The 15556-nt window shown below is 40.8% G+C and overlaps 2 protein-coding genes across 7 annotated transcripts in view; one reads left to right on the top strand and one right to left on the bottom strand.

The window, feature by feature from the left end:
• LOC134881349 (KATNB1-like protein 1) overlaps positions 1-15556 on the top strand; it is a 49115-nt gene that overhangs the window by 31364 nt on the left and 2195 nt on the right. The window contains exon 1 of one of the 5 annotated variants that reach the window (XM_063908613.1): positions 14706-15002. The exons of 2 other annotated variants lie outside the window; for them this stretch is intronic. Coding sequence is in view for 1 of the 3 variants with exons in the window: in XM_063908612.1 (XP_063764682.1) it covers positions 15447-15459 (13 nt within the window). In the remaining 2 variants the exon portion in view is untranslated. Of the gene's footprint in view, positions 1-14705; positions 15003-15243; positions 15460-15556 lie in introns of those variants that run through there. 2 more of the 5 variants (XM_063908615.1, XM_063908612.1) reach the window with 2 other exon arrangements.
• On the bottom strand, positions 1293-15413 carry acp7 (acid phosphatase 7, tartrate resistant (putative)). 2 transcript variants are annotated; one of them, XM_063908609.1, is made up of 14 exons: positions 15317-15413; positions 14163-14299; positions 12868-13068; positions 12599-12781; positions 11510-11535; positions 10552-10649; positions 5462-5524; positions 4654-4768; positions 4376-4489; positions 2747-2813; positions 2308-2375; positions 2164-2235; positions 1658-1795; positions 1293-1549 (listed from the first exon to the last, which is right to left on the bottom strand). In XM_063908609.1, the coding sequence occupies exons 2-14, from the start codon at positions 14269-14271 to the stop codon at positions 1484-1486; spliced, it is 1320 nt and encodes a 439-aa protein (XP_063764679.1). In that variant the 5' UTR covers positions 14272-14299; positions 15317-15413; the 3' UTR covers positions 1293-1483. The 2 variants fall into 2 exon arrangements, with proteins under 2 accessions (XP_063764679.1, XP_063764680.1); XM_063908610.1 differs by having other exon boundaries at positions 14163-14278; positions 15317-15361.

Raw genomic sequence — 15556 nt, 5'->3', positions numbered from 1 at the left:
TCGTGACCAAGTGTAGGCCGGTTTTTAGTACTTTGTTCAGGTGAAAAATATATTCTCCCAAAAGTGTTTCCATGAGGGAATAACACCAATCCTCTCATAATATTGCATGTTAAGACGTGTGTAGTTTTAATCAGTGATTTTGTATGTTATGTAAACTATGTTGTGTCAACTCAATTATGCAGAGACATGATTAAAGTCTGGCGCTAACAGTCAACTCAAAACACAGGGAAGATCCGTGCTGGTCATCCGCCAATATTCATCAAAGGCAGCTTGTGGTTAAAAGGAATTGATACCATAATAGTGGTGAGAGTCGTGGCGTGCTCAACAGTTTCTTTGGTGGAAAGCTCCTTCTCTCACTCTGTATTCGCCCATGAGTTGCATAACAGTCTTTGTGTGTAGGCGTAGTAGACTTCCATGTGTCTTTTTGTCTCAGGTCCTGACGGCCACACATATGGACAATGAAATGAGGTTCCAATTTCCTGATAGAAGTGTACAAGTGGGAATCTGTCATCTTCATAGACTGATGAGCAGAGACTTGATCTGTGTAAATGAATTCCCAGGTTTGTAAAATGAGAAATATGCTCTGAAGGGAATGTGGCCTGCTGTCTGCCAGACTCATGCATTGTAGATTACTCAGGCGGCGATGAAGGGACCTACCTGTCAATGACAAGTTTTTTCTTGGAACAGTCTGGGCTTTAGCTCCAAGAATAAAGGTATCAACGAATCCTGTTGTGCAGAATGGAGGTCACCTCAAAGCGTACACTATAGGAGCGTAGCAAACACTTTTGAGGATCAGAATCAGAAGGGTCATTGTCAAAGAGGTTTTTACTCAGAAGGGATTTGCCATATTGAGAGGGAACGAAATACTGGGAAAGTAAAAAGTCAATAACAAAATGGAATGCAGATAGGATTATAAAACAACAGCATGCGCTTTAGTCCAAACCAAGACTGCAACATTTTATAACTCCTTTCAATCTTGAAAAATGCAGTGCATACCAGATGCCCTACCTCTGATCTTACCTTTCACAATAAAAGCACTTCAAGTTTGTAACTGTTTATCAGAAATAACTTGAATTTATTCAGAGCATTTCATTTAAAAAGGAAACCCAAAATAATAGGGAATGACACAGATTTAAATTCTGAAGAAAGAGCTTCAGAGAATCTATTTAAACACGTTTTAAATCAGTTTCAAATGCGCATTTCTGCAGAATGTAGGTACAAAATATTCAGAGGTTAGTATATTGCTTTTTTGTTCAATATTGATGGGTTTTGGAGGAAGGATCAATGGAAAATTCCATTTAAAAAAGCAGATTTATTAAAACGTATTTCACATTATATACATTTTACGGTATTTAGTGTGTGGTGTTTTGATTGGATACAAATTTGAAAAGCGAAATAACTTTCATCATCAGTGCATGATTTGTGTGATAAAGTGCTTGTTTTGAGAGAATTTCCTGAGCAGTTTTTATTGCATTGGCAGTCTTCAGAACCAGGCAGAGAAGCCATGGTTTTCCTTCACCACCCATATGCTGTCAATCACCTTCCCATACTAGAACACACAGAAAAGTATTTGTTATGAATTGAGGCAAAGCTCCTTTATATGTATCCTTTCACCTTTGCTGTGCTTGTGTGCATGTTCTTTTGCATGTGTGCTCACCTGGTCATCGGAGACCTGCTCTAAGTACAGGTGGGTGGCGTTGATAACTTGCATGCGGGTGTAGCCGTAGTCTGTACTGCGGAAAGCGCTCCACTCTTTGGGGTTTGGATTGAACCTGTCGGTCTTCTCTCTGCAGCCCTGAGGAAGAGTCAACAGTGATTAAACTGAATCTGTTAGTAATGAGCCACATGTCTTTCATGAGCTCTGTCCACAAAGCCCTGTATGACATTTACAACTGTGGCTGAGCCTCGGTGTGTGTCTGGCCGCATTTTGATACGCTGATGACTAATCCCTCTGTGGTTGGATGACGGAGCCTGCCTTGCACTGCTCACCACCACATCAGAGGACACTAACCCAGAGGCACAGCTGCTACTAAACTCCTGTGGCATACCGACTGCTGCAGAGAGGACTGCGAACAATACATAATATTGTTTTTGTTGATGCGGCTCTATTTGTGCATACACCTGAGGGGGATAACAGAGTTGCATCGAAGTGAAAGTACTTACAGCCGAGCCTGTTATGATGTGGACTGGAGCTTTAGGGTTCACATAAGGCTGCGCTTTGCTCCCATTACAAACCTAAAGAGAAAAACAGATCAAGTATTTTTTCTGATTCAAAACAAAGACTAGATATAAGATATAAGAGCTGACCTTGTCACCGTAGACGGGCCAAAGCCTCTCATATGTGTGCTCATGTGCCCACAACGCCACATCCACTCCTGTAAAGCATATTTGATTATAATCAGAAACCTTCCATAGAAAATATAACATTCTTGCAATGTCCTCTCATGTTTCTCAGATCCTCTGCCCATTTCATTTTGAGATGTCTCAGAAATCTACAAAAGCTTAAAATCAGAGAAACCAAAAACTTCCATTATGACTAAACAATTAAATACAACAAACAAAAGTCTGGGAAACGTAATACAGGAAAAACATTTGCAAATGGGCTGTAGGGATGCCAGCCAGACCAAAGCCTGCTTTTTTAATAAAGAATGTTTGGATTGCTCTCTGCAACATTTGGGACATTAGTCTGAGTCCGCTAATATGTGATCTTAGAGACCCATTAGCGGCACACAAATAGAGACCATACCTTGGCGGTAAAATAAATCCTCGAGACCAGGGGCTGGCGGTTTGGTGAAATTCAGTCCCAGTCTGACCTGAGATAAAACAGAGAGGAATAATGTCAGCGTGAACTGGCATTACTGTCCGAAACACTACCTGCCTCTTGAAACACGACCTGGTAGCATGCACCTACCAGCGTCTCTCCGAACTGTGCCAAGTGCCGAGGAGAGCAAGCATAAGTGGAAACTATTTGGTACAAAATACAGCGATTATGACAGCACACCGCACTCAATGTGCCCATGTGGTCGGGCCAGCCTGCAACACGTGCGACACGTCTGCTACCGGGGCAATTAAAGTGTCAAGTAACACAGCAGAAAACAAATCCTACAAATACCTTTTTGATTATATAACATAAACCTTTAAGAACACAGATGACGTGCTGCTGTCTGAAGAACACACTGTAAACTCGGTTGGTGCTTTGGAGGCAATTAACAAAATGTGTTAGGGTGATGATATCATTTTCTATTGCTTGGCCAAAACAAATAAAAAGTTAGGGACAAAGCTATAACACCAAAACTTTTATAATTACCTCAATAAACTGTCTGCCATAAGAAATGCAGTAAGTCACAACAACAGTAACTTCCACTCTTGATCCCAAGTAGCAGCGTGAGAGGTACTTAGTGTTTCTCAAAACAACCAACCAACCACCTGATGATATTAAAAGGTGCTTTGTTTTTATCGTACAATTCCTAGCTTTGAGTTATTGGGTGTATTATATTTTATTTTTACTGTTTTTGAAGGACAAAACACTTTTAACCAAGGCCGTTTCAGCCGAGTGTATTCGAAAGAGTTCAATTCTATTAAAAAAAAGTTAAAAGCAACATAGATTTTATTTGAACTACTTATTACATTAAAGATGAATTGTGTTTAACTACCAATAGAGCAAAGGAACTTCAATTTAAGATCAACCATCGATTACATATTACCCCCAGTGAGACACAATAAAATGAAACCCAGATTGATCAAAGTGCACATTAAGAGAAGACACATGTTCGCTGTTTGTTAGAATGCGAGTATATTCAGAAATGTTGGAAAGATGTTTTAAAATAAATTAATAACATAATTGGTAAAACATCTTTCGTGCATCATGCATTATAGGCATAGATAATCCCTCAAAATCTATTAAAACACATAAAAATCCTCCTTTTCTGTGCTACACGGTGCATGTTATTAAAGTGGGTGTGGAAGAATCCCCAAATGTCAAACAGTGGTAAAGTAGTGTGTTAGAGTTCATGCCTCTTGAAACTATCAGCTTTTATTCAAGAGATGAACCTTTTCAGTTTTATTAAGTTTGGAGTCCCTTTACCACCTGAGCTCCAACAAAATATAACAGCAGGGCTCTGGGCTCTGTGCTCTGGCATGGGGACAACAGATGTTTTTATTATAATATTATTTTAATGTCTGTACATTGTTGTTTAATGATATTATATACATCAAATCTGTTCATCGTCAAACATGGGAAATGTCTGGCCCTCTTTTTACCAATCTGGCATTTCTCCTAAAGTGATAGAAGAGGCCTGGTGTGAAGGAATCCTTAGTTAAGGTAACTGTGTACATTAGGATATGTGTATGGGTTGTGTGTGTATGATTTACATACAAGGGAGTCAAAGTTTGTACAGTCGTCCTGATCGTCATCGGAGCAGTACATAGGTCTGTGTCCCATGGTGATGATCCACGGACGCACGGCTCGGTTCTCTGGCTTGTTGGCCTCCTACGTTGGGAAAAGAAAGACAAGCATACATGTGTGTGAAGTTGTGATGGGAAGATAATTTTACTTTGGAACAAAATAAGAAATCAGTACATGTTAATTGATTAGGCAGAGCATGATCAAAAGAGAGAACTTAGTTATCATCAACACGTGGTGCGGTCATTAACCTCCAGGTCTTTCTTCAGCCACTCGTACTGCTTGAAGAGGAGCTCCTGGCCGTATTCGAGATAGAAATAAACCTCGGTGGAGAGGGAGATGATGTGCGCTGACCCCAGGTTCCAGCTGTGGACGCACATCATTAAAATGATACACAGCCGGGACCCAACAGAGGAAGCATGCTGAAAGTCAGCACATAAGCAAAAACAGGCCTCACTTTAAACGCCACATAAGTGTGAAAAATACTTCCAAATCCAAGCAGTGTTCTCGTCTCTGACATTTGGCTGCTGAATGCAGTGCCAGATCCACTTCGGAGAATTAAGTCCCCGCTGTAACATGAGCGCTTACGTGTTCATCCTGCTCGGTTCATGGAAAAGCGTGTGTTCCGTACATGTGTTCTGCATGTTGTAAACTGAACTATTTCCAGTAGCAGTGGTGGGACTTCTTGTTCCCAGAGACTGATCAGTGGGCAGCTGGCCTGTGGTCGAGCACGGTATTATCTTACCGCCTGAGACAAGGCCGTCTGCAGTGTGCTATGAGTCACTTAGTCAGATGTGTAGCTTCTTTGTGCAGTTCCAATGTCTCTGAGATAGCAGAGCGCTCCTCTGCTGCCAATTCCTCTGGGCTGCCTCTTGCAGCTCATTAATGCTTGCTGAAATACAGTAGGAGGCTAGGTAAACCTTCACATGATACTTCACATGGGGCCCCATGTTGGAAAATATATGATTTTTCTTTCCGAGCCTCCACTTTTTTACGACTAACCAAAACGGCTTGTGGTTTATCACGTCAAAAGGCCCCACATATTCTCTTCCCGCTTACCTGTACCACAGGCTCTCCGTCTGGCCCGGCATGCTGAAGCGATTCCTGTAGTTGGAGAAGTTACTGCCGGGAAAAAAGATAAAGAAAAAGTTAAACGACTGATCCTGCAATCTACGTTCTTTGAATATCTAAGTGATGGCAATTAACGCCACAGTCTCCAGCTCTCTTATATTTTGTGGTGCCTACACAATACACTCATTCTCAGCTTTCGCTTCGAAATAGATTATATCTTTAAAAAACGGCCTCGTTTTCTTTTGTTTCATTTTTTCGCTTTCATTTCAACCTGCCTGAAAACTCAGGGTGGTATATCATTGGATAAAGATGACCATTAAGCCTCTGTGGTGACATCTGCTACAAACCTTCAAAAAAAATATGAAGCTAGTTTTAGATATTTTGGAGAAACTGTACACTGTGCTGACGCCAGCATATCAGTGGCTGCTTCTCCAAATTAGAGGCTGTAGAAAAACTTCAACGTCGCTTTTTTTTTTGACCTCACCATGTGGGGTTCTAATGGGAGCTTTTGAAGCTTAGCATCTTGGTCAGATAATCAAAATCTGGGCAACATGGGGGAGCCTGGATGGAGCCAAGAAGGGACAAGAAAGTAGGTGCCACCATGGCGGAGAACGCTTCACCTGTCAATCATGAAAACATGCCGCTAAACACACCCCTCCAAAAACCATGACATCTTTAAAGAACAGTATAATTTAGGATCTCATGCACTTCCTTGGTGGTTTTAAGGACTGAGATGAGGTGGTTCCTACTTGCTCCAGATATAGGATGTAGGATACTAGCATTTAACTATCACTGCAACTACAGTCACCACTACTTATTTTGGGACTCTTTGCATTTCTTACATATACATTTCCTCTATGACAAGAAATAATCAAAAACAACATCCAAGAGTGTATATCAAACCAACCCTCTCCAAACAGTACAATGGGTGCACCATGCGAGAAGGAAAAACTCTTTCATGGAAAGCTCGCCCTGACGCCAACCCGCCAGTCTCTTTTCACGGTTTTTAATTTCCGCATGAGAGCAGGAGCCAATCTTCTCAACGGGCCATTAACTATGCGAGGTGATGGGATCGATTCTTATCTTACGAAAAAAAGGGAGTATATTGGACTGCAGCTGGGTCAGGGTGGGACAGTTCTGATCCCTGCGCTGACTGGCTAATGTAGGGTTAGGAGTAACTAGAGACCAGCGGGGTCGCGGGTCAAAGGCCAGGAATAGGGAAACAAAGGGAGGATCACAGAGACCTTCACTAGTGCTGTATACGTCTAATTGGACAGCGAGGTCAGGATTAAATGGACAGGGGGAGTGTGTGAATCTAGCAGTGGCTAGTTTGTGATCTTTCAGCATGAAGGAGGCCTTTTTTTATGTCCATACTAAAACTTTGTGTATGGGTGACATACTATGTTTACCCCAAATCATGTAACTGAAATGTCATATTATAGTCCGGATTGCGAATATCAAATAAAGCTTCATAGCATGTTCAACAATGCATCGACTGAAATGTACAGTATGTTCTGATCCATCTTGGAAGTAACATAGGATAAAATAGATATAAGAAATGAAATCTGCTCCTGTAAAAAATTCTGGCAGTGAACCAGGAATTGTCATAAAATGGGTTCATACTCCCATCTTGTGGCTGGGAAGTGTACCAGCAGCCAGATAGAGGGATCTGGGAAAGCTGTTAGTAGAAATAAACAATAATTTTATTCAGTAAAAATAATACACACACTCTCTAGGAATTCAAACTGAGTATTATAATCAGTCATGCCCTGAGGGAAAGGATTAGCCTGTAGTAATACATTTGACTGCAGTCTCATTTTAAGGCTTAGCGGTGGAAAACCTGAAAGAAATACGATTAAATTATATTCGTCTCATAATTCTGAAATACGGGAGGCCGACGTTTAGCATGCGAGTTGTCCTCTGTAACCCGGAGCAAGCGTGTTTCCATGTGTGTTTGCTTTTCCATTAAAACAAGGCTGAGATGCCAATCTGGTGGCTGTCAAAGTCAATGTGAACAACCTGACTCTTAAACTGACCTAACAAGAACCCCCCCCTCTTCATCAGATCTTCCCTTTCATCATCTGATGAACTTAATCCTAGCCGTTGGAGACATTGCCTCAACCAGTTGTAGTCTAAAGGAAAGATGTCACTATCTTCCATCGCAGGGCAGCGTTTCAAACACAGATGGTCGTTTCGCTGTCCCTCCGAGGGCCCGATAAACCATATTGTGCTTGGTGAACAAAGACAGTCTTGATTGGGGCCTTAGCATCTTCTGAGGGTCCACTGTTCTCATCCTGCTGGAATGCTGACTGAAAACGTTTGTGGTCAGCCATGTTTCAATTGCCTTTTTTGGTTTTGAGGTTGGAAAGAGGGATGAATGGAGAAGTATAGCGCGAGAGGAAGAAGAAAGCAGGGGCCAGCTGCTGGGAGCATTTGGATTCTTAACAATACCACAGAGCAAAACACACATTTAGGTATAGGAAAGGGAGGGAGAGGGTTGGATTTCTGGAGATGTAATGCAGCGAGCTGTTTCTTGATGTTAGGTTTTTGTGTCAGCATGCTGTGCCAAGAAAAAGAGACTACTGTTAGCAGCCTCTTAATAAAGACCAGGCAGCAGTCGCGGTACACACTGCGAGGCCAGGCGAGGACTGTTCAGCAGCAAGTAAATATTATGCAGCGAGATCAGTCACCTCTAAACGTTTCAAAATCCATAAACACACAAAAGTAACTCCAGCAGATGTTCGTGGAATTTAGGAATACATTAGCTGCTAAAGCTCGGAATGAGGCTGCTGAGGGTTCTGCTGTCTCTGCGTTTCACTCCTCTTCACTCATCTTCATCACAACAACATTGAACTGAAGGTCGCAAAATGCATCCAGGACATATTATAGGCTGTAACTTATAGACAGTGGTACATTTTTGCTCCATATTATTGGGATTTCAAACCACCATGTATTCATCAGTTGCATTGTGAAGGCATTGATAGAGCTCAAAGGAGAAGACAAAATATAAACGGAATATAAAAATACAACAAGACTGCTACAAGTTCCTCCACATTTTTAAAATGTTTGTAGTCAATTAATCTGCATTAATTTGTTATTTAAAGTGGCTCAATTTTTGCTTTACGTATCTTTAGGAAGTAAAAGTTGATTGCATAACATAATGGCTAAAGAACAATGTCAACAGTAGTGTTTCTGCGACTGTGGCTACAAGATGGAGCAGTCGTCTTTCAACCAGAAGTTTGTGGGTGGGTGCGATCCCAGCCTGAGCAGTCAACATGTCGATGTATCCTTGGTTGACTCCGATGGCCAACGGGGGATAAATGTTAGTTCCTAGAGCAAGCGGTACTGCTCTATATGAATGGGTGAATGTATGTAAAGTGCTTTGAGGGGTCGTAAAGACTGGATAAAATGCTATATAAGTACAGCCCATTTACCATTTAGATTGTTTCTCCACTTACCCAAGACAATAAATGTACGTTACTGTGGAAAACAAAAAGCAGCGTGTCTTGTGTTATCAGTGATAGTAAAAACAGAAAGCAGTTGGGTTGTCTTTGCAACAAAGGCGCCAACAACAACACCACATCGACACACTGCAGACCTTGGCCTCCCCTCACACCGCATGGGACTATCTATAAAATGCCATTAAAACAAGGATAATATCCACTACAATTGTTTTTGTCTTGCCATTAGTCAAATCCTCACATTTAAATGCTGGAACCAGCAGATGTTTATTATTTTTTATTTAAAAACACTGATTACTCACTCAAAAAGATTTAAGTTTCCACAATTGTCAAATCAATAAACAATTCAGCTCTGAATTTGTTCTTTCCCACATTTCAGTTGCGGTATCATTCTCTCCTTGCTGTCCTGTCTCTCAGACCAGAGAATGTCCCAGAAAACAAGACGTTCAGTGAAGCCCAGTCAATACGCAGACAGAGTTACAACCATCTCTCTGAAAAAACATGTAGTGAGCTGATGATTACCAGTCAGATAAATGTTTGTTTTGGAGAGAGTTGCTTTGTTTACAGGTTGGTGGCTAATAATGCTGCTCCAGTCTTTAGAGACCAAAATAACTCCCATCTGTTCATGGTAAATGAGGACTTTTCAATAGTGTGTTCATTAAAGGGGAAAAACTGTGGTTCACCAGAAAGGTTGTTTTTCGGGGATTAAACCCCCCCCCCCCACACACACACACACACACACACACACACACACACACACACACACACACACACACATTTACAGTAGCCAATTCTGACTTCAATTTGTCATGAAATGTCTGGCAAGTCTCTCAACAATATGGATGGCCTGCTATTTTTGCCCCCAAATCCATTAATCATTCTTCTGGCCCTAGGCAGAATGTGGCATCAAATGTACACAAAAAGGAAAACATTAGCTAATCAGAAACAGGAGAGGGACCGGAGACATTCAGACAGCTGCCATGTTGTCTCACTGGCTATGAATCTCTCGTAAGTGAGGTTATACGAGGTGCTTATCTAAAGCAGTGGAGAGTTGCTGGCATCAGTTTGGAGAAAAAGGCTGGAGTACAAAGCAGCTAAACCCGGGCTGCTGTGTACTGGGGCGGCAAAATGGATTTTAGCCTAGATACAAAAAATTATATCAGTTAGGTGTACTCTATTTTTAGAATGTATGAACCCCTGTACCTTTGGAATCCCCTTTTACATAATGTAACCCGTTATCTATGCTTACCAGACTCCATCAACAAGAACAGTAATTTTACCTTCCAGAACTAAAGGGCAGTTCCTGCTCTACCACTGCCTGGAACAGTTAGTACTGATTTTGAATCAATGAATTCTGGGGGGCTTTAAGGAGAGATTAAATAATAACTTTGGTCCCCAGTCGAAAAAGGGCTGTCATGGTCTGACGGAAAGGTTAGGCGTATAGTAAACATTTATTGATTATTTTAAGGTTGTTAGCCGCAGGACATTGCTTAGCCTCCATGCTTCTCAAAACTGGGGTCCTGCTGACCTTCATTTACTGTACTTTAGGTTATACACTGGATAAGTACTTCATAAAACTTACAGGTGAAAAGATATTAAAAAATAGCTTCCACCTACTATGTAGACTCGTGGTTGCCGGGGCAGGTCATGTAGGGCACGTAGGCAGCTATTGACTGGATCTGCCTCATGAACTCATCTCCGATCCTGGCATTATCCTAGAACAGTGACAACCAGTCGTTACTACATGAATACAAAGATTTTTCCCATGGGACAACATTGTTGCTCCAAATTAGATTAAACTATGTAAGTCAATTTTCCAGTTGGCTTCAGGAATGCATAGCCTACAAACCTCACTTAGAACAGAGGGTGTTTTTTCCCTAGATAGACATTGTGGTTTATAGCTGTACTGACGGCTCGTACCTGCCACAAACATAATGACCCATCAGACAAAATCCCCTTTCTCTGCTTTTCTATTTATAATATCAGTGAGGCCACAATGTACTTGCACATTCCAGCTAAAAAAACATCTCGGATGAATTACGGTTATTAATGTTGGCTGTAGTCTGTTGATTACATTTAGCATTTCACCATGTTTGAACAAAATAAGGCATGAATAATGCAGATTTCAAGAAAAATGATATGACCATCGAAGACAAGGTTATGCCTAATATCCCAGGTGACAGGGAGGTTTTTAAATGAGCAAATATGTTATTGGGACTTAAGATTTGAGGTTTTAAATGGCGCTTATTTTATTCAAGAAATACTTTGGCGATATGACCCTGACTCTCGTCTTTCACCATGGGCTTACGCCATTTCACAGTAATGCTAATCGTAAGCTGTGTGTCTCAACCAAAGCTTAGAGCCTTAATATGAACCAATAATAAACAGTGGTGAGTGTGGAGATGGAGGCACAGGAGAAGGGCAAAAAGGCTTATCTCATCTGTCACTGTGGAATTAGAGGAAAACCAGAGTGGCTTTGCGAATATACGCTATCGATGAAAGAAATATGCTGTCAGTAACCTAAAGTAGGAACATCAGAGTTCATTATATTGAAATAACAGAAGTGTAAAAATACCTCATGCATATCATAGGCAAAGTCCCCTGTAAAACAAAACAAAAGTCCACAGATTAGAAGGAGGTGTTTTTAGGATTTCTACCTTCCCACACTATAGAGTATGAATAGCGGGGGTGCACTATGCCAGAATTAGTTTCCCACCCAAAAATATGTGGAAAAGTCCAAAACGGTTTGCAAATATGCTTGATCATTTTTTCTGAGATAAATGCCACTCTCTCGTCTGTATGCTCAAAATGATGCTAAAACCAGCAGGTAGTTCAATTAGCTTAGCATAAAGACTTGAAAAATAGATCTGTCTATAATCTGTTAAATTAAAGCTAATCTGTAAAAGAAATGTGATGGATAAACAGCAACTTGTGTTTAATTACGGGGAGTTGCATTCTGGATTTTTTGGGGGAATCTCAATATATGGCGGCTTTGTATCTTCAACCCTAAATCAATCTTATCTGCTGTTTGCTCTACTTTATATAAAGTGTACATTTATACAAATAGCATCTGTGTTCTCATCTAACATTTTCCCCAAGAACAAAAAATACATTTCATAAAAAAAGGGTTAGCCACAAGCAAAATTGTAATCCTGCTTTATGAGGCAATTCAACTAAAAATATTCTCTGAAAACGTGTGAAGTGGCTGTAAAACAGCGTTTCATTTGGTGTTTCATTTAATAAAGTAACAAAAGGCTAAGAAAAATGATGCTGTACTTTTTTTTTATCCTGCCGTTCAATAAAGACAGGAAACTAAAGTTGGAGCGCCAGGGATTTGGTCGATCACAATTTAGCAAAACAAAGACATTATTCTGTCTCTGCTCCAAAAATAGTGATGGGGCAAGAAAGTGAACAGCCTCAAGCCCATATTATTCAAAAGCAAAATACAACCATGAAACAGTAAACATTTCTATCTTGATATACTGTATATATCAAGATAGAAATGATATAACATTGGATTTCATTTGCGTTAACACAACCTATTGCAAGCTGTGACTGGTATCTGTGTATGACTGCAGCCTGAGGCAACAGCTGATCAATGATCAGATCTTGGCAGCTTCCACAGTGTGAATTGTTGTAATATTTCTATCAGTGTGGATCTTACCTATGTGCAGGATGACATCGTACATGCCGAGCTGCGTATCCTTTTGCAGCCGAGCCAGAGACTGAGGGTTCTCATTGCCCAGGTCACCATACAGAGCAAACCTGGGGCTGAAGCTACTGCTGTCATTCAGAGCAGTGAAGAAGAACACATCGCTCCAGCCCTCATCGCTTCCGCAGTGGTAAACTGAAAGTGCACAGGAGGAGAAAAACTCTTTAACATGAGTTATGTTACAGTAGGTCTAAAGTCAGTAACATTAAAGCTCCACCCACCATACATAGCTGCAGGTTTGAGGTCTGTGAGCGTCACTCTGTGGATGAACATCTTCCTCTTTTCCTCGCCTGAGTCCACAAACAAAGTAGCATCACCTTTGGCACTCATGTCGAAGAGCCGACCTCCAATAAGGCCGAACTCCACCATGCTCTCTGTCTTATTCAAGGTGGTCCAGGTCACTACCATCGAGCCTGGCTCTCCTGTGAAAGAAAGCCCAATCATTGGAATTGTGATGTGGACTGACCTGACTGAACAACTGGATTCATTTACTGATGCATCTATAAAAGCTAAGAGATGCTTATGAAAAGGCTGGCTTTGCACAAGTGTGGTGCTTTTGATCTTGCCGCTGGCAGATATCAGACGACTGGCCAGGTACTCATTTCATCAAGACATGCACTCATTTTATGAATACCACATTTCACCTTCATGGGCTATGCTGCACAGACTCCGTGTGAAACTAGGGGGAACATGACCTATGTGTATGAAGGTCAAGGCAATTATTTGGTGTCTCTTACATAAATTACTTACAGAGCACAGGTGGTGTTTTAAAGCAACAGGAACATTAAACAGGATGTTGCTGTTGCATTAAATAAGCTTTAAAGATGCACTGAGGCCTCCTCCATTCAGGAAATCACTAAAAATCAATTTATTTGAACTGTAAACCTTTGAATTTGAGTTTCTTTGATAAATGTCCTTTCTTTTTGATTACTTCAGAACATTTGGGCTACATCTAACAACAGCCAAACTATATCAGAGACATTTTCATGAACTCTCACACCGTTGTGCAGTATAATCAAAGTCTCATTTATCCTTTTGCTCACTACCTTAAATACCTTACTACTCCCAAAATAGTGCTCACATAGATGAGCTGCGTGTGAGAATGGTAATGCTAAGGTGTTTACTTCAACCCATGAAGACATTTTTTCCTGTGGGGCCACGCAATAAAGGGAAATGTTTTTCATGAAGTCCACATGAAATAATGATTAACAAATGGAAGTATTGCTTTACATTAGCGGCATTAAGCATTACATGAAACACACAGACTTTCTGAATATCAAAGTCACTGAAACGGAATCTAAACTTCAGTGAACCTGTTGCATATCTTAAGTATCCAAAGTTCAGCTGCCAAAAAATACAAGTGCTTTCCGTTATTATATTATTGAGTGATTTGTACAGAACATCTGTGAATTTGCAATCCATATGCCCTGGATACTGGTTTGTATTGCTCAGCGGAAAAGTGTATCCCTAAAAGAAACCACATGATGAGGCTGATGGAAACAGTTCAAACACTTACCTGGATAAGAGAGGTGTACCTGCTCTGGCTGGGTCCAAATGGGAGGAACACCGAGCACCAACAGGGGTGCAAGGCTCATCAAAACACAGGCGGCATGAACAGGAACCATTTTGACACTGGAATACAGGAACGAGAGCCTGGATAAAGAAGCAACACACAACCAGGAAATAAAATAATCTTGTAAATCTAATCACATGATGTTAGAAGCTTTCATGCAAACATCACATGACAGTGTCTATGGATGTAAAATCAAGTGAATCAATGTTTTAAAATGATACACAACCCATGCGGTGAGATATGCAGAACAAAAAAAACGCAGTGTCAGCGAGAACAGTAGATAAAAGATGATGCGAGAATAAAAGCAGCTGATGTTGTTTTTCATTGTGCATTCAGGGAAGTGAAAGTGAGTTCAAGTCTAGCACGGATTAGCTCACACAAGCCACAACTTGCCTCTGATCAATAAAGTGCTGAGGGGAACAGCTGACACTGTATGCCTGACTGATCAGAGGAAAGGCACTCTGGGGTCATTACTCACAAGGGACAAAAGCAAGTTTGATTTGAGCCAAAACACAATGCCAGTTAAACTCATTATCATTTATGTTAATGCCTCATCAGTCTGCTGCTTTATCATAGTGTTTGATTTTGTAATTTGCACCGTTGATACCTCACTAGTCGCTAGAGGGTGCTCCCTGCAAACTGCATTATGAATAGGATGCTTTATTCTCTGATAATGGGCGGCAGTTGATATCGGTTGTTCCTAAACACTATGTTGGCAGTCGCTTAAAAGAGGTAAAAGGAAGGTGTAACTCTTTATTGTCTCGGTTTAGGAATGGAAAAGAGGTAAGTTTAGCTTTTAGGAAAGTAATTCGTCTTAAAATATGTCGACGCTGTTTGAAATGAATGTTAAAGACGTTGCATAGACCAATGATTGTAACGTTAAACCGTGCTAACCTGTGTTTAGTCTATTTTAGTTTATTGAGCTTTTTAGCTGGCGAATTCTCACCACTATCAACGTGCGTAGCGTTACGCCACCAATAACGTTACGAAAAATACAACGTTTTATTTTGTACATGAAAACTCCTGCACTTTAAAGATACTGAATACGCCTGTCGAAACGCTAAAACACTGTCTGAGAAGAACTAAAAAACACTCACCTAACAGTATTTGTCCCACCGCCGTGAACACTTCCTGGTAACGTCACAGCAAAACAATGCCCACGTGGATTGTGGGAAATATATGTGGTTTAGCTTCCAGACAAAACAAAATACAACAGGAATGATGTGAATGATAGAATTAGGTACACAAACCATAATGGGATTATATTTCTGTTGAGATAACCTCAGTGTTAATCTGATTGTGTGCTTGGATGGTTTTTTTTAATCAGGCGTAACAAT

This window comes from Eleginops maclovinus, chromosome 19, assembly GCF_036324505.1.
Source record: "Eleginops maclovinus isolate JMC-PN-2008 ecotype Puerto Natales chromosome 19, JC_Emac_rtc_rv5, whole genome shotgun sequence".
Taxonomy (NCBI): Eukaryota; Metazoa; Chordata; class Actinopteri; order Perciformes; family Eleginopidae; genus Eleginops; species Eleginops maclovinus.
This window is presented reverse-complemented; position numbering and strand designations above follow the sequence as displayed.